Source organism: Herpailurus yagouaroundi, unplaced genomic scaffold (assembly GCF_014898765.1).
Source record: "Herpailurus yagouaroundi ecotype Mexico unplaced genomic scaffold, PumYag 141, whole genome shotgun sequence".
Taxonomy (NCBI): domain Eukaryota; kingdom Metazoa; phylum Chordata; class Mammalia; order Carnivora; family Felidae; genus Herpailurus; species Herpailurus yagouaroundi.
This window is the reverse complement of record NW_024412396.1, coordinates 50,449,923-50,461,922: the sequence shown is the minus strand read 5'-3', so window position 1 is coordinate 50,461,922 and position 12,000 is coordinate 50,449,923. Positions and strand designations below refer to the sequence as shown.

The 12,000-nt window shown below is 48.6% G+C and overlaps 1 protein-coding gene across 1 annotated transcript in view; it reads right to left on the bottom strand.

Moving 5' to 3' along the window:
- ESRRB (estrogen related receptor beta) overlaps positions 1–10,494 on the bottom strand; it is a 172,385-nt gene extending 161,891 nt beyond the window's left edge. The window contains exon 1 of the mRNA XM_040477791.1: positions 10,314–10,494. Within this exon, the coding sequence (XP_040333725.1) occupies positions 10,314–10,315 (2 nt within the window). The 5' untranslated portion in view covers positions 10,316–10,494. The remainder of the gene's footprint in view (positions 1–10,313) is intronic.
- Between the last annotated feature and the right edge of the window lie 1,506 nt (positions 10,495–12,000).

Genomic DNA, 12,000 nt, shown 5'->3' with positions numbered 1-12,000 from the left:
GGGTGACTCCTGTTGAGGCGCTGCAACAGGGAATGGGGACACCAGTCCCTGCCCAGAGAGCCTTAACTCTGGAGGGGAAACCACCAGGCAAAGAGTAGCAATGCAAGATGATCACTTGCCCAGGTGGGGCACAGGAGAAGTTCAGGATCCGGAAGAGGTCAGCTTGTCCACCCATTCCTTTTATCAGCAAAGAAACAGAGGCAGAGAGACATCAAGTGGCTCGTATGAAGTTATCAGGCAGTGTCAGAGCCAGGACTAGAACGGAGGCCTTCTGGAAGTTCATCTAAAGGCTTGCTCAATGTGCTGCCATAAAAATCAGTTTCGTTTCCATAAACAGTTTGGTAGCCTCCACAACAGTGTCCAGCTGCATCAGTAGAGGGTCATATTTCAAGGTAATATTTCTGATATTTTTAGCAATTAGAGTCCACAGCCTTCATTATAATGCATCCACTTGCCTTCCCTCTCCCATTCCCCACACAAATTCATTCCCCCAAATAAATGGGGAAAGAAAGCAAGACGAGCCCAAGGAAGCCCAAGCAAACGTGTGTGCTTGGCAAACGGGTATAGAGAACACACGCTAATAAGCACGTAGCCCTCCTCTCCTGGAGTTGCTGTCTCTCATTCTCATGCATGTCTATGTCTGATCCCTAGGCAATACATAGCATCTCTGCATGTTTTAAAACTTCATATAAATGCTACAGTCCTGCCTCTAGAATCTTTCTGAATTCCCTTCCCTTGTCAATGTTGCTGACTGTTCCAAATCCACCAAGACTGCTCATTAGATTAACGGTTGATTCTGCTTTGAAATTTCTATCACTAAGCGCAGAAATCTGGGTGGAAATTCTGCATGAGAAAGATGCTACCACCATATTTCTGTTGCCCAAGAGTAAAGCCTGAACTTACAGGGACTAATATCCATCTCATGATCTTCTCCCCTGGGCTAAAAAGTGGTGCTTGGCTCCCACTGGTTTCCAAAGAAGCAATAGCAGATGGGCATCTGAAGACAGAATTAACTCAAGAGTCATTACATGAGGGTGTTCTCAGTTGAGTGCCCTGGAGTAAACAGTAATTACATGTTCCTTCCAGATGACTCTCAGCCCGAGATGGGGAAGGAAGAGAGTCATGGATGGCTGACCACGATACCCTTAACGTACACGTGTGCACAAAAACACAGGCTGGCCACAAGTCTGGATTAGGAATTTCCCCCTAAGAGTGATGTTGGTTCTACAAGTCCCTTGAAATATACGAATCAGACCACCTTGGTGGAAATTATCCTTACCTACTCCCATTCTTCTCGCCTCGGTAAGTATTCCCTAAAGACGCACCATCAACTATGGGGCAAATAAGCTATCCTTGCTTAGTCACACTGTACGAGGAGGAGGAATTAGCCCCGGGCAGAAAATACACTCCAGTGACTCTGCACCACTTGCAGGCGCACAAGACCATCTGCACCATTTCCAGCTTTCCTGCCTGGACTGTGCTGGGCCATGGAGAGCACATTTCCCTGAGGGCTGAAAGGCTTGGTCAGACCTCTCCAGACCCCAGGCCGGCGCTGGGAAGATGCTCACTTGGGCCCGGGATATGAGAGTGCAGGGAATTGTGGAGACCAGGGCGTGTCTCTGAACCACCTCTAGAGTAGCACTTTCTGCTGTATCTATAAGCCGTCCCGGGGGAGGAACGTAGCGACTTTGAAATTTCCCTCTCCTTGGCCTTTTTGGCATGGGATCCTAGAAAATGATCACAACAGCCAAAATGCCACCATCATCCCCAGCAACGGCTCTGAGAGCTTATCACCTAGGAGCCACTGCTCCAAGGGCCTCTGTGTGGGTCGTCTTTAATCTACACAACTCCACGGAGGAGATGCTCTCATTATGCCCATTATACAGATGAGGAAGTCGGGTGTGGAGTGGAGAGGCTGGGAAACTTGCTCAAGGTCACAGCTAGGACAAGGTGGACGTGAGTCCAGTGTGGCTCTAAAGCCTGTGTGGTCACCACACAAGCCACTTTGTGGAGATCACCCAAAGGGGAATAAGTTAATCTAAGACTGGTAAGCACTTCCCATGTTAAAGGAATGTTGATGCTCTGACTCGTATTTTAGCTTCACACCCATCTTGTGAGGCACTCAGAGCACGTTTCCACCCCCTTTCCCACGGGTGAAGAAACAAAGGCAGGGAGGGGTGAGCTACATGCGGAGGCTGCCGTGACTCGGAACCCTCTTCCAGGTCCCAAGCATGCTTCCCTCTTCAGAGGCTGCCAAAGGACTTTGAGCAAACCCTGAGGAGCAGGTGCCCTGGTACGGGGCTTCTCCAGACATGTGGAAGCCTAGATGCAACTTCAGCGGCGGAGGATTGTGGGGGCAGAATGTTAGGACCGCAGAGGCGTGAAACAATGGTCTGTACAAATGAAAAACAAAATGCAGAATTTACAGGTTGTTTTTGAACAAGTAGGCCTGGCCAGTTTTCTGCTCACGGCCCAGGCATCCTTATAGAGGAGGAGCTGAGGAGCAAAAACAAATTGAGGACAATGATAATAGGAATTGAGTGAGGACGGTAAAGGCATGAAGCCAGAGAAAAGCCTTGGACCCATGGCCTTGCAGTAAAGGGACACAGGCAGGCTGACCTGTGGTTATCAGTTAAGTTAGGAGCACACTGTATCTCTCCATTGTGAACAACAGTTCTAAATGTCAACTTCTAGAGGGGTGCCTGGGTGGCTTATTCGGGTTAAGCACCCAATTTCGGCTCAGGTCACGATCTCACGGTCTGTGAGTTCAAGCCCCGCATCGAGCCCCACACTGCCCAGAGCCTGCTTGGGATTCTCTCCCTCTCCCTCTCTCTCTGCCCTTCCCTCTCCCCAACTCAGGCTCTCTCTCAAAATGAATAAACTTAAAAAAAAAAAAGTCAACTTTTAGAATGGGAGGGCCTAACAGACCTCCTCCAATCCACCATTTTATGATCAGGGCACTGAGGCCCTGACAGCATGTGCACTTTAATTATCGCTGCTCTGAGGTGGGAATTGGGCTGGGCCACCTGGCCCCAGCCTGTATCCATGGCACTTGACTGTCCCTCTGTCCATAGATGCTGCAGGTGCAAGTGGCCTTCAACGTTTGACCTCCCCCCTATTGACTTTGTCTTTTAACTTGTTATGTCAAAATACTTCTAGCTTTGCAAGGAGTTGCCCCTCCCCGGCTGACTTGTACACACACAAAGCCCTAATGTGACTGCAGATATACATGGGGTGACAGGTCAGTTTTGAGGCCGACTGAGGAGCAAGCAATCTATGACATTTCTATCTCAGATCTTATCCTACCCCATCACTTCCCTGAGTCCAAACACACACACACACACACACACACACACACACACACGCATGCACACACATACAAGCACACACACACACAGACACACACACACACACACACGGCCTAATCAGCAATAATTTCACTCCTGAACATTGCTGGAAAGATCACTAAGCCAAGCTAATCAATCGTCTCAGCCAGCCACCAGTCCCCCAGAGATGCCTAGACTTTTCATTGCTATCACTTAACCCTCAGCAGCCTGAGTTTTTATCCACTGCCTTCCAAAAGAGAGCAGAAATACTGTTCTGGGGAGACTCCGGGACCTAAGACGATGTTCCTATCTTGCCACCTTTCAAAAGCCTTGTGTGTGCTAATGGAAGCAGACACTCTGGAACGCTTCAGAAGGAAGGTCTCCCTCTTACATGTGCCACCCGGGACCAGCGTGGTTAAAGCAGGAAGGGAACAAGGGCTCCATGGAGTGTCAGCAGTCAGAGGAGGCAGGCAGGTACAGCCCAGAAAGGGGAGAGGAGAGGGCATGACAAGTGAGGGAAACAGTCACAGGAGAGGTACCAGTTTAGCAATTAAATTTGACATCGGCTTAGACAAAGCTTCTTTACAGAACAGAATAAAATTCCTAGGAAGGTTTGTGCACATCTAATAAAAGACACTCCTTTTTTTTTTTTTTTTTTTCCCGGACAGAGGAACACGAAAGCAGGAGGGACAGAGGGGAGAGGGCCCAGGGCTAAGACCACGATCAATGGGTCACAGGCTGATGTAGTTAAGGCAGCTGGACATTCATGACTTCCAATCACTCCTCCCAGGATTAAGGGATCAGAGGTGCCCCCTCGAGAGAAGTGACTCCAAGCAACTCACTTTGCATGTGTTGATGGAACACACACTATGTGCCAGGCACTGTACCAGGCACAGTGGAAATCAAAGGTGAATAGTGAGGAGGCAAAGGGGAGGCAGGGATGATTCCAGGGTTTAGTAGTGGTACCCCCAAATCTAGGAGGGAGAGCAGAGAGGGGGCAGCGAGGACAATATGGGCACTTCGTAAGTTTGGGTGGCACGAGGATTCACATTCTAGATCCCTGCTTCAGTCAGGAAATAAAGGCTTATCCTGGGGAAAGAACAGGAGTAGGGTTTATTGCCTGGCAGCATAGGAGGGCCCTACACAGATACACAGAGGGAGTGTTGAGGACGCTGGGACCAGGGGCATCCCATGAGAGGACACCTCTCAGGAACTGTGGTGAGGCCCTCTTGGCTTGTGGATTCACTTGTCAAGCGATCATGTTGAGAGAGAGGACAGAGCAGCACCTGCCTCCCTGAGAACACAGCCTGGCTTTACAGCCTGGCTTGGCCTGCTCTGTAGGTAGAGCCCAAACTTCCCCCTGCAAATGTACGGTGGAGAGCAGTGGGGCAGGAGTGGCCTGGGGACCTAAGAACAAAACTGCTTGTTGGGATGTGAGCAAGGGCCAGGAGAGCTGACCAAACTCTGTATGGAGCAGAAAAGAATCGGGCCTTCTTCTTCTCACTTAGGACTGCTATCCAAAGCCTGGTTCCCAACCTCTACTCTCCCACAGTAGTTTAAAAGCCCTAAGCTCTTTTTAAATTGGGGGGTGGGTGTCCTGATAGGCCCTGACCTCTGGTTTCCTAATGGAATAGCTCATTGGACGATAAGAATAGAAGACTCGCTGCTCCAGGATTCTGCTCGCCAATATTCAGGAAAATAGCCTGTTACAAATGCAATGTTTGTATTCCCTCAAAATTTGTATGTTGAAGCTCTAATGTCTAGTGTGATGGTATTAGGAGGTGGGGCATTTGGGAGGGAATTAGGTTTAGATGAAGTCATGAGGGTGGGGCCCCCAAGATGGGATTAGTGCCCTTCTACAAAGAGGAAGAGGCCAACGCTCTTGCTCTCTCCTCCATGTAAAGAGGCAATGAGAATATGGCATCAACACATGAAGAAGAAGGACCTCACCGAAGCAGACCATCCCAGCACTTTGATCTTGGACTTCCAGGCTCCAGAACCGGGAGAAGTAAATTTCTGTTGTTGAAAGTCACCCAGCCTGTGGTAGTTTGTCATAGCAGCCCAAGCTGATTAGGACATAGCTCCTTAGAGGGAGGCATGGGAGCCTGTCTTTAGCGGCGTGGCATGATGCGTACAGAAGAGACAGCTCCATGCTGAGCAGTAAAAGTGCTACCACGTACTGGGGAAAGGGCTTCCACTTTACGTGCATTTCATCTTCCCAACAACCCTGTGAGGTAGGCTCTATGATTATGCCCAGTTAGCAGAGGGGAAAACAAAGGCCTTCAGGGATTAATTAGCTCAAGTCTCAGAGCTGAGAAGAGGTGGTGCCAGGATTCAAGCCTCGCGTGCCTACTAAGAGTACGTGCTCATGTGCCATCCACGAGAGGCACCTGGTAGAGAACAGGCAGGAATGATCAATGATGAGCTGGACATACAAAGGGGAGTGAAATGTTGTCCCTGCCCTTGGGGAGAGTCTGGTGCAATGAGGGGGACCCAAAAACAATCACACCCTAGGGATGAATGCGACGCTGGTCGGAGATCTGTTGGGGGCTCCAAAAAGTGGGGGAGGCCACCCACACGAGGAAGGCTTCATGGCAAAGCTGATGTGGATGTGCTATAAATGTAATGAAAGAGGACTCACGGGCCACTGAGCATGAAGCATTAAGAGAAAGAATAATGCTCAGAGAAGGGGGCAAGAAGCCAGAGGTTTCCACTGATAGCAAGTCGGCTGTCTGGAGCCTCTGTTCATCTCATGAAGCAGGAAAACAGGCCCAAGTGAAAGGACTAGAAATTGCCCACTTGGTCAGTGGCAGAAAAGCAAGGCAAGTGTCCACAGAGCATTCAGAATCCTCTTGTATCGGGATTCCTGCCTTTCCTTCCCAAGCAGGAGACCACACTCTAGGAGACTCAGGCATGTTTGGGCAGCCATATGGCTCTGACTTTCCCCTCTCCTCTACTGTACCCTAGAGAATGAGGGGAGAGAGCGGCCAGAAAGCGTGTGGAGAACTTAAGACTCCTGACCTCAGCTTTGCCTTGACATTGCTCGACCTTGGCCAGGTTGCTCTTTGCCTTCTCTGGCCGAAGATCACAAAGATCTCAACTTGCTTTCTCCTTGGACACAGGGAACCAGATGGGCTTGGAGGTCCTTGTATCTAGACAGCAGGGCAGGGGGACCAGGGATGTGGACCCACTCACAGAGCAAAGGGGAAAAGAGGGGCTGGTAGAGATGTGAATTGGCTCCAGAAGGAGAGACAGCCCACAGCATTTCAGCCACAGGACTGAAGGTGGGGGGGGGGGGGGGGGCGGTGAGAATCCTCTCCACCTGCTCCACGAGACAGCATGGGAACTCTCCAGTTGCTGGGAAATTGAGCCATACTCCTGTCTCCATGTTCTCACCTCTGGCCCAGAGGAGGAGAATTGATTTGGGGAGTTGGAGGCACGCATCCCCTCCAGACCCTTGGTGAACCGACCATGATCCGCAGGATTCGTGTCTGCTGTGCTGCAAGGGACTGTTTTCTGAACGCACCAGCTGACTCTGGCTTCAGAGAGCCCCTGCCACAGTTTCCATTCTTGCTTTGTGGACCGATTCCTCTCTCTGTCCCCATCTTCCACTTTGCTGAAGTTGTACAGCAGCCTAAAAATGCTGATGGCTTAACTGGTTTAATTTTTTTTTTTTTTTCCCCAGCAGCCCTGAGGGGTTTTAACTCTTTCCTCCTGCAGAAACCCTGCTTTTGGAGTTGAATGTTTAAACTCTCACTGGGAGACTCATAAATATTCGGAGTCACTCTCTCCCTCTCTGTTTGATTAGGAAATGAGCCTTTAACTCAATGTAATCCCCAAGCCATTAACAAAAAAGCCCTCAACAGCTCTACTATTAGAATTTCACTCTTAACCCGCTGAGGATTGAATTAGATTAACATAACTACCCACAATCTGAGTTTATTTTCTGTGCCAGATAGAAATGTGTTTTTCAGGGAAGGCGAGAAGGGGGAGGGAAGAGAGGAGGGAGGGAGGGAGGGAGGGAGAGAGAGAGAGAGAGAGAGAGAGCAGGAGGGTAATGAAATGTAAAAATAGAGATAAGAAAAAGATGGACAGATACACTGTAGAAATGAAGTGATGGGGAGAAAGAGCAGTGCATGGTCTTTGGTTTAAAAATCCTGCCAGCTGCCATCTTTTATTTACGGGGTATTTGGAGAGGCCTCCGCTATGTGAAATTGTTTGAATGAGGGGAGCGCTTTCCAGGTATTTGTGATTCCTTCTTCCTGGAGATTGATGGTCCTGCACCTGAGCCTGCTGCACTCCAAAGCACCTGTTCATTGGCCCCACTGTCCCCAATTTGGGAGGAGGTCGGCTGGGTTTCCATGTGCTCAGGGGAGGCAGGGGGCACTCATAAAACAACAGTTCATGCACACGGGCGACTGCATGCTCACATTCAGAGAAATAAAACAACGACAAGGATGGAATGGGTTAGATTTTGCAGACATGAAGTCGCAGACAGCCCCGTGACCAATTGCATTTAAGAAATCAGTGTGAAAAAAAAAAATGAGTTTGACGGGAGCTCGGTCCACATAAAATTAATCGTTATTGAAGCAGAAACTAAGTAATCAGAGGCTGCCTTAGGCAAATGCATTGAAGTTTCCCCCAACTGCCTCTCCAGAAATAAGCCCAAAGGGAAAAACCGCATCCTGAACTTGAGAGTGAAAGCTAGGCCCTCCATCCCACTGCCAAACAAAGCCCCATCCTCCTCCCACCCCCCCCTCACCCCCCACTAAAAGCATCCACAAGTAGCCAAAAGAAGGAGTGGTTCTTGCCTAAATGTTCCAACAAACATTTTCTCTCCACTCTTCATGCTCAGAGAACATAGCACTTGTTCAGAGATGAGGGGCTCTCTCCTACTGCATTTAATCCTGGGCCAGCAGGCTTCGGGGTGCGTGTTGAGGCAGGGAGAGAATGGCGTGCTCTCGCATTCAAAGATTAAAAAATGTCACACTTTCTCTAAAAAGCCTTTGAGATCCGCAAGTCCTCAGCTAGAAGTTCAGTTTTTGCAAACAGCTGACTGCTGCAATTTCTGAACACAGTGTCTTTCTCACTGGACTCATCTGAACTTTCCTTAACAATAACCCACCGACTCTCACTTCAGCATTATCGTGGGGGACCTTAGCAGGGTATGTTCAGCAAAGTGGAGTCCTTGGAATAGAAAAAAATAATATTGCCACATAGAGAGTACATCCAACTCCTGTTTTTTTTATTGTTTTCTTGATTTCTTGGGCTTTACCTTCCACACTAAGTTTTAAATAGTGACACTCCCCGCCCCCCAAGAGCCCCCCAGGTTATACCAAACTCCTTATTCTGAATTTTTCCACCCATATGTGTGTTCTTACTACCTGAACGCGTGAAGTTGACCCTCTAACTTCTTGTTCCTTCCTGATCCCCACTCTCCCCTCCAAAATAATAAATGAATGGATTAAAGACATTAATAACCCTAAATAAAATAGTCGAAAGTAAAGAACCCAAAGAAAAAGTTTTAGAAAGGTCAGAAGTAAAACAAGATCAAGTGGTCTCTCTAAACATACATGTGTATATATTATTTGACTTTTGCCAACTTAGATTTGTTGTTAAAACTATTTTATTTTTAATCAAAAATAATCCAGACCCATCTGTTTTGCTTAATGTTTTTAAATTGTTGAAAGGATTATTATTTTTTGGTTAGGATACTGTTTTCCCAAACAAATCAAGAAGTAGTCCTTAGCAATACAGTATGGTAACCATTGTTTTTAGTAAACAGAAACCCAGAAACGTTAAAAGTTGTATATAATATACATTAAACATCATCACATTCCTCCCCCCCCCAAATTTAGGGCTACTATTCCTTTGTAAATAATATATGGCAAACTTCCCCAAGTGCAGGATTTTTAGTTAATAATCTGCATTATCCAAAATCTAAAGTCCCCAATTTTCGACAGGAAGCTTGTGGTGTGTGGGCCCTGTGGATTCCTGACAATGTCTGGGGGACTGTCACCCCTGGGAGCCACTGATGTGCTCCCAGAGCTTGCACCCCGATTGTCTAAAGCAAGCAGGGCTCTGACAAGAGTCATGATATTAAGTTTCTCCCTTTTCGGGAAGGATGCAGAGCAAAATGCATCCACAGCCACACCTGGCTTCCTCCTTCCCCAGACTCCTCCTCCCCACCCCCACCAAGTTCCCCTTTCAGGGTGAAGGAAAGCCACCAAACGTGTGAGCCAACAAAAGCCTGTAAGGCAAGACAAATCATCCGCTCTCATCTCGACTCCTCAAAGCAAACTCACTCCGTGGAGCAAAAATAAATAAATAAAAAAGAAAGAAAGAAGAAAGAAAAAAAAAGTCATTTTTCCTTTCAGGTGCTATTGAAAAGCTGGTCCCTGGGACCGCCCTGGGTGGGGGGGGGGGGCCCCGCCCCCCCCCCCGAAGCCCCCCGGAGCCCTCCATCATCACCTGTCCTGTGTGAACTAGCTCTTTCTCTGTAACCTTCTCAGCTCACCCAACACCGGAGCTGCCAGCAAATAAAAGTTTTCACGCTGGGAGACATAACCACCCCGCAGAGCCGCATGTAAACTTTCCCTTGCCCTTTTGATTTACTTACTTTTTCTCAGCGAAAACAAATAAAAATAAAAGGGAACCTACGGATTCCGAATGAGTTTGGGTAGCCGGCCCACCCAGCCGTTCCGGTCCCTCTGACCTTCCCGTGACAGTCTGCGAGAGGGGACATTTTCCGCCGCCCCCCCCCCCCCCCCCCCCCCCCCCCCCCCAGCCACGGCCACGGCCAGGCAGAGATGCTTTCCAGTGCCGAAAACCAGGAAGAAAGAGCAGGCACTGGGAGATATTTTTATCCATAAAAAGAGAGACAGAGAGAGAAGGAGAGAGAAGGAGAGAGAGAAGGGGGGTGTGGGGGAAAGGACAGGACGCCCGGGCAGCGCAGGGCAGAGAGAAGGGAGAAGTTCCCGTACTCACATACTTGGGGCCGGGCGGAGGACAGGGGCTGGCGGGGAGCGGTCTACCCCTCAGGTGTTTCCACTTGCTGATGACTCGGTGCTCAGCTCCTCCGGCACCAGCTGACAGTCCCCTGTCTGTGTCTCTTTGTGACTAAGGACACAGTACTCCCAACCTATAAATAGATCCCGACTCCGTGATTGATATAACAGGCAGCTGACAAAAAAAAAAAAAAAAAAAAATCCCACAACCATAACCAGGTCTTAAACAAAACAGCAAAAAGCTCTGGGCTTTCAACTCCACCGAGCCCCATGCGGACTCCACAGCCACATGGACCGGCGCTGGAAAGCTGGGAAGAAAAATCTACAGTAAAAGGGCGGCGGAAATGGGGGAGGACACACAAAGGGGGCAAGTGTAAAAGTTCCTTCTCTAGGGGTGGAGCGGTCACTTGGGGTGGGGGGGGGGGGAGCCGATGAGTGACGGTGGGCAGGGAGAGCAAGGGGAGGAGCCGGTGGGAGGTCTCGACCCTCTGAAGGAGAGGCCCCATCCCCAGCCCTGGGCCCTATCAGGGCCCAAGTCAAAGTCCAGACTTGGGAGATGTCGTCAGTGCAAGTGCTTTCCACGAAAGTTTCCATTCTTGCTGCCAGATCAGGAGGAAAGGAGGGAACAGAGTTTTCCTAGCTCAGGGGCTAGACTGGCTTCTTGGGGGACCCGGGGGCTCCTGGAGTGTGAGGGAAGATGTGCTGGAGAGGGGTTAGGACAGAGTCAGGAGTCACCTGGGCCTAGTTGGCACATTATAGATTGCAGCACATAATAGGTTTTTAAAAGGCCAGGGGACCACATTCCCGACTGAAGAATTGCCCAAGGTTGAAAGGCCTTGGGGATGTTGTTGTCTCTACTTTTTCCAGAAAGACTTCCTAGAAGAACAAATTTGTTTGAAAAAGTTTCCCCTTGGGGAACCCTCTTGCACTCTTGGTGGAAATGCAAACTGGTGCAGCCGCTCTGGAAAATGGTATGCAGGTTCCTCAAAAAATTAAAAATAGAACTTCCCTATGACCCAGCGATAGCACTGCTAGGAATTTGCCCAAGGGATACAGGGGTGCTGATGCATAGGGGCACATGGACCCCAAAGTTTACAGCAGCACTTTCAACAATAGCCAAATTATGGAAAGAGCTTAAATGTCCATCAACTGATGAATGGATAAAGATGTGGTTTATACCTACAATGGAATACTACTTGGCAACGAGAAAGAATAAAATCATGCCATTTGCAGCAACATGGATAGAACTGGAGGGTATTATGCTAGTGAAATAAGTCAGTCAGCGAAAGACAGATATCATATGTTTTCACTCATATGTGGATCTTGAGAAACTTAACAGAAGACCATGGGGGAAGGGAAGAGGAAAAAATAGTTACAGAGAGGGAGGGAGGCAAATCATAAGAGACTCTTAAATACAGAGAACAAACTGAGGGTGATGGGGGGGCGGAGAGGGGAAAATGGCTGATGGGCATCGAGGAGGGCTCTTGTTGGGATGAGCACTGGGTGTTGTATGTGAGCCAATGTGACAATAAATTATATTTAAAAAAAAAAGAGGAGATGAAAAAATTACCCATATTAAAAACATTGAAAATAAGCATCATTAATAAAACACCATTAAATGATGAAAAAAAAAAAAAGAAAAAGAAAAAGTTTCTCCTTGGGGAAGT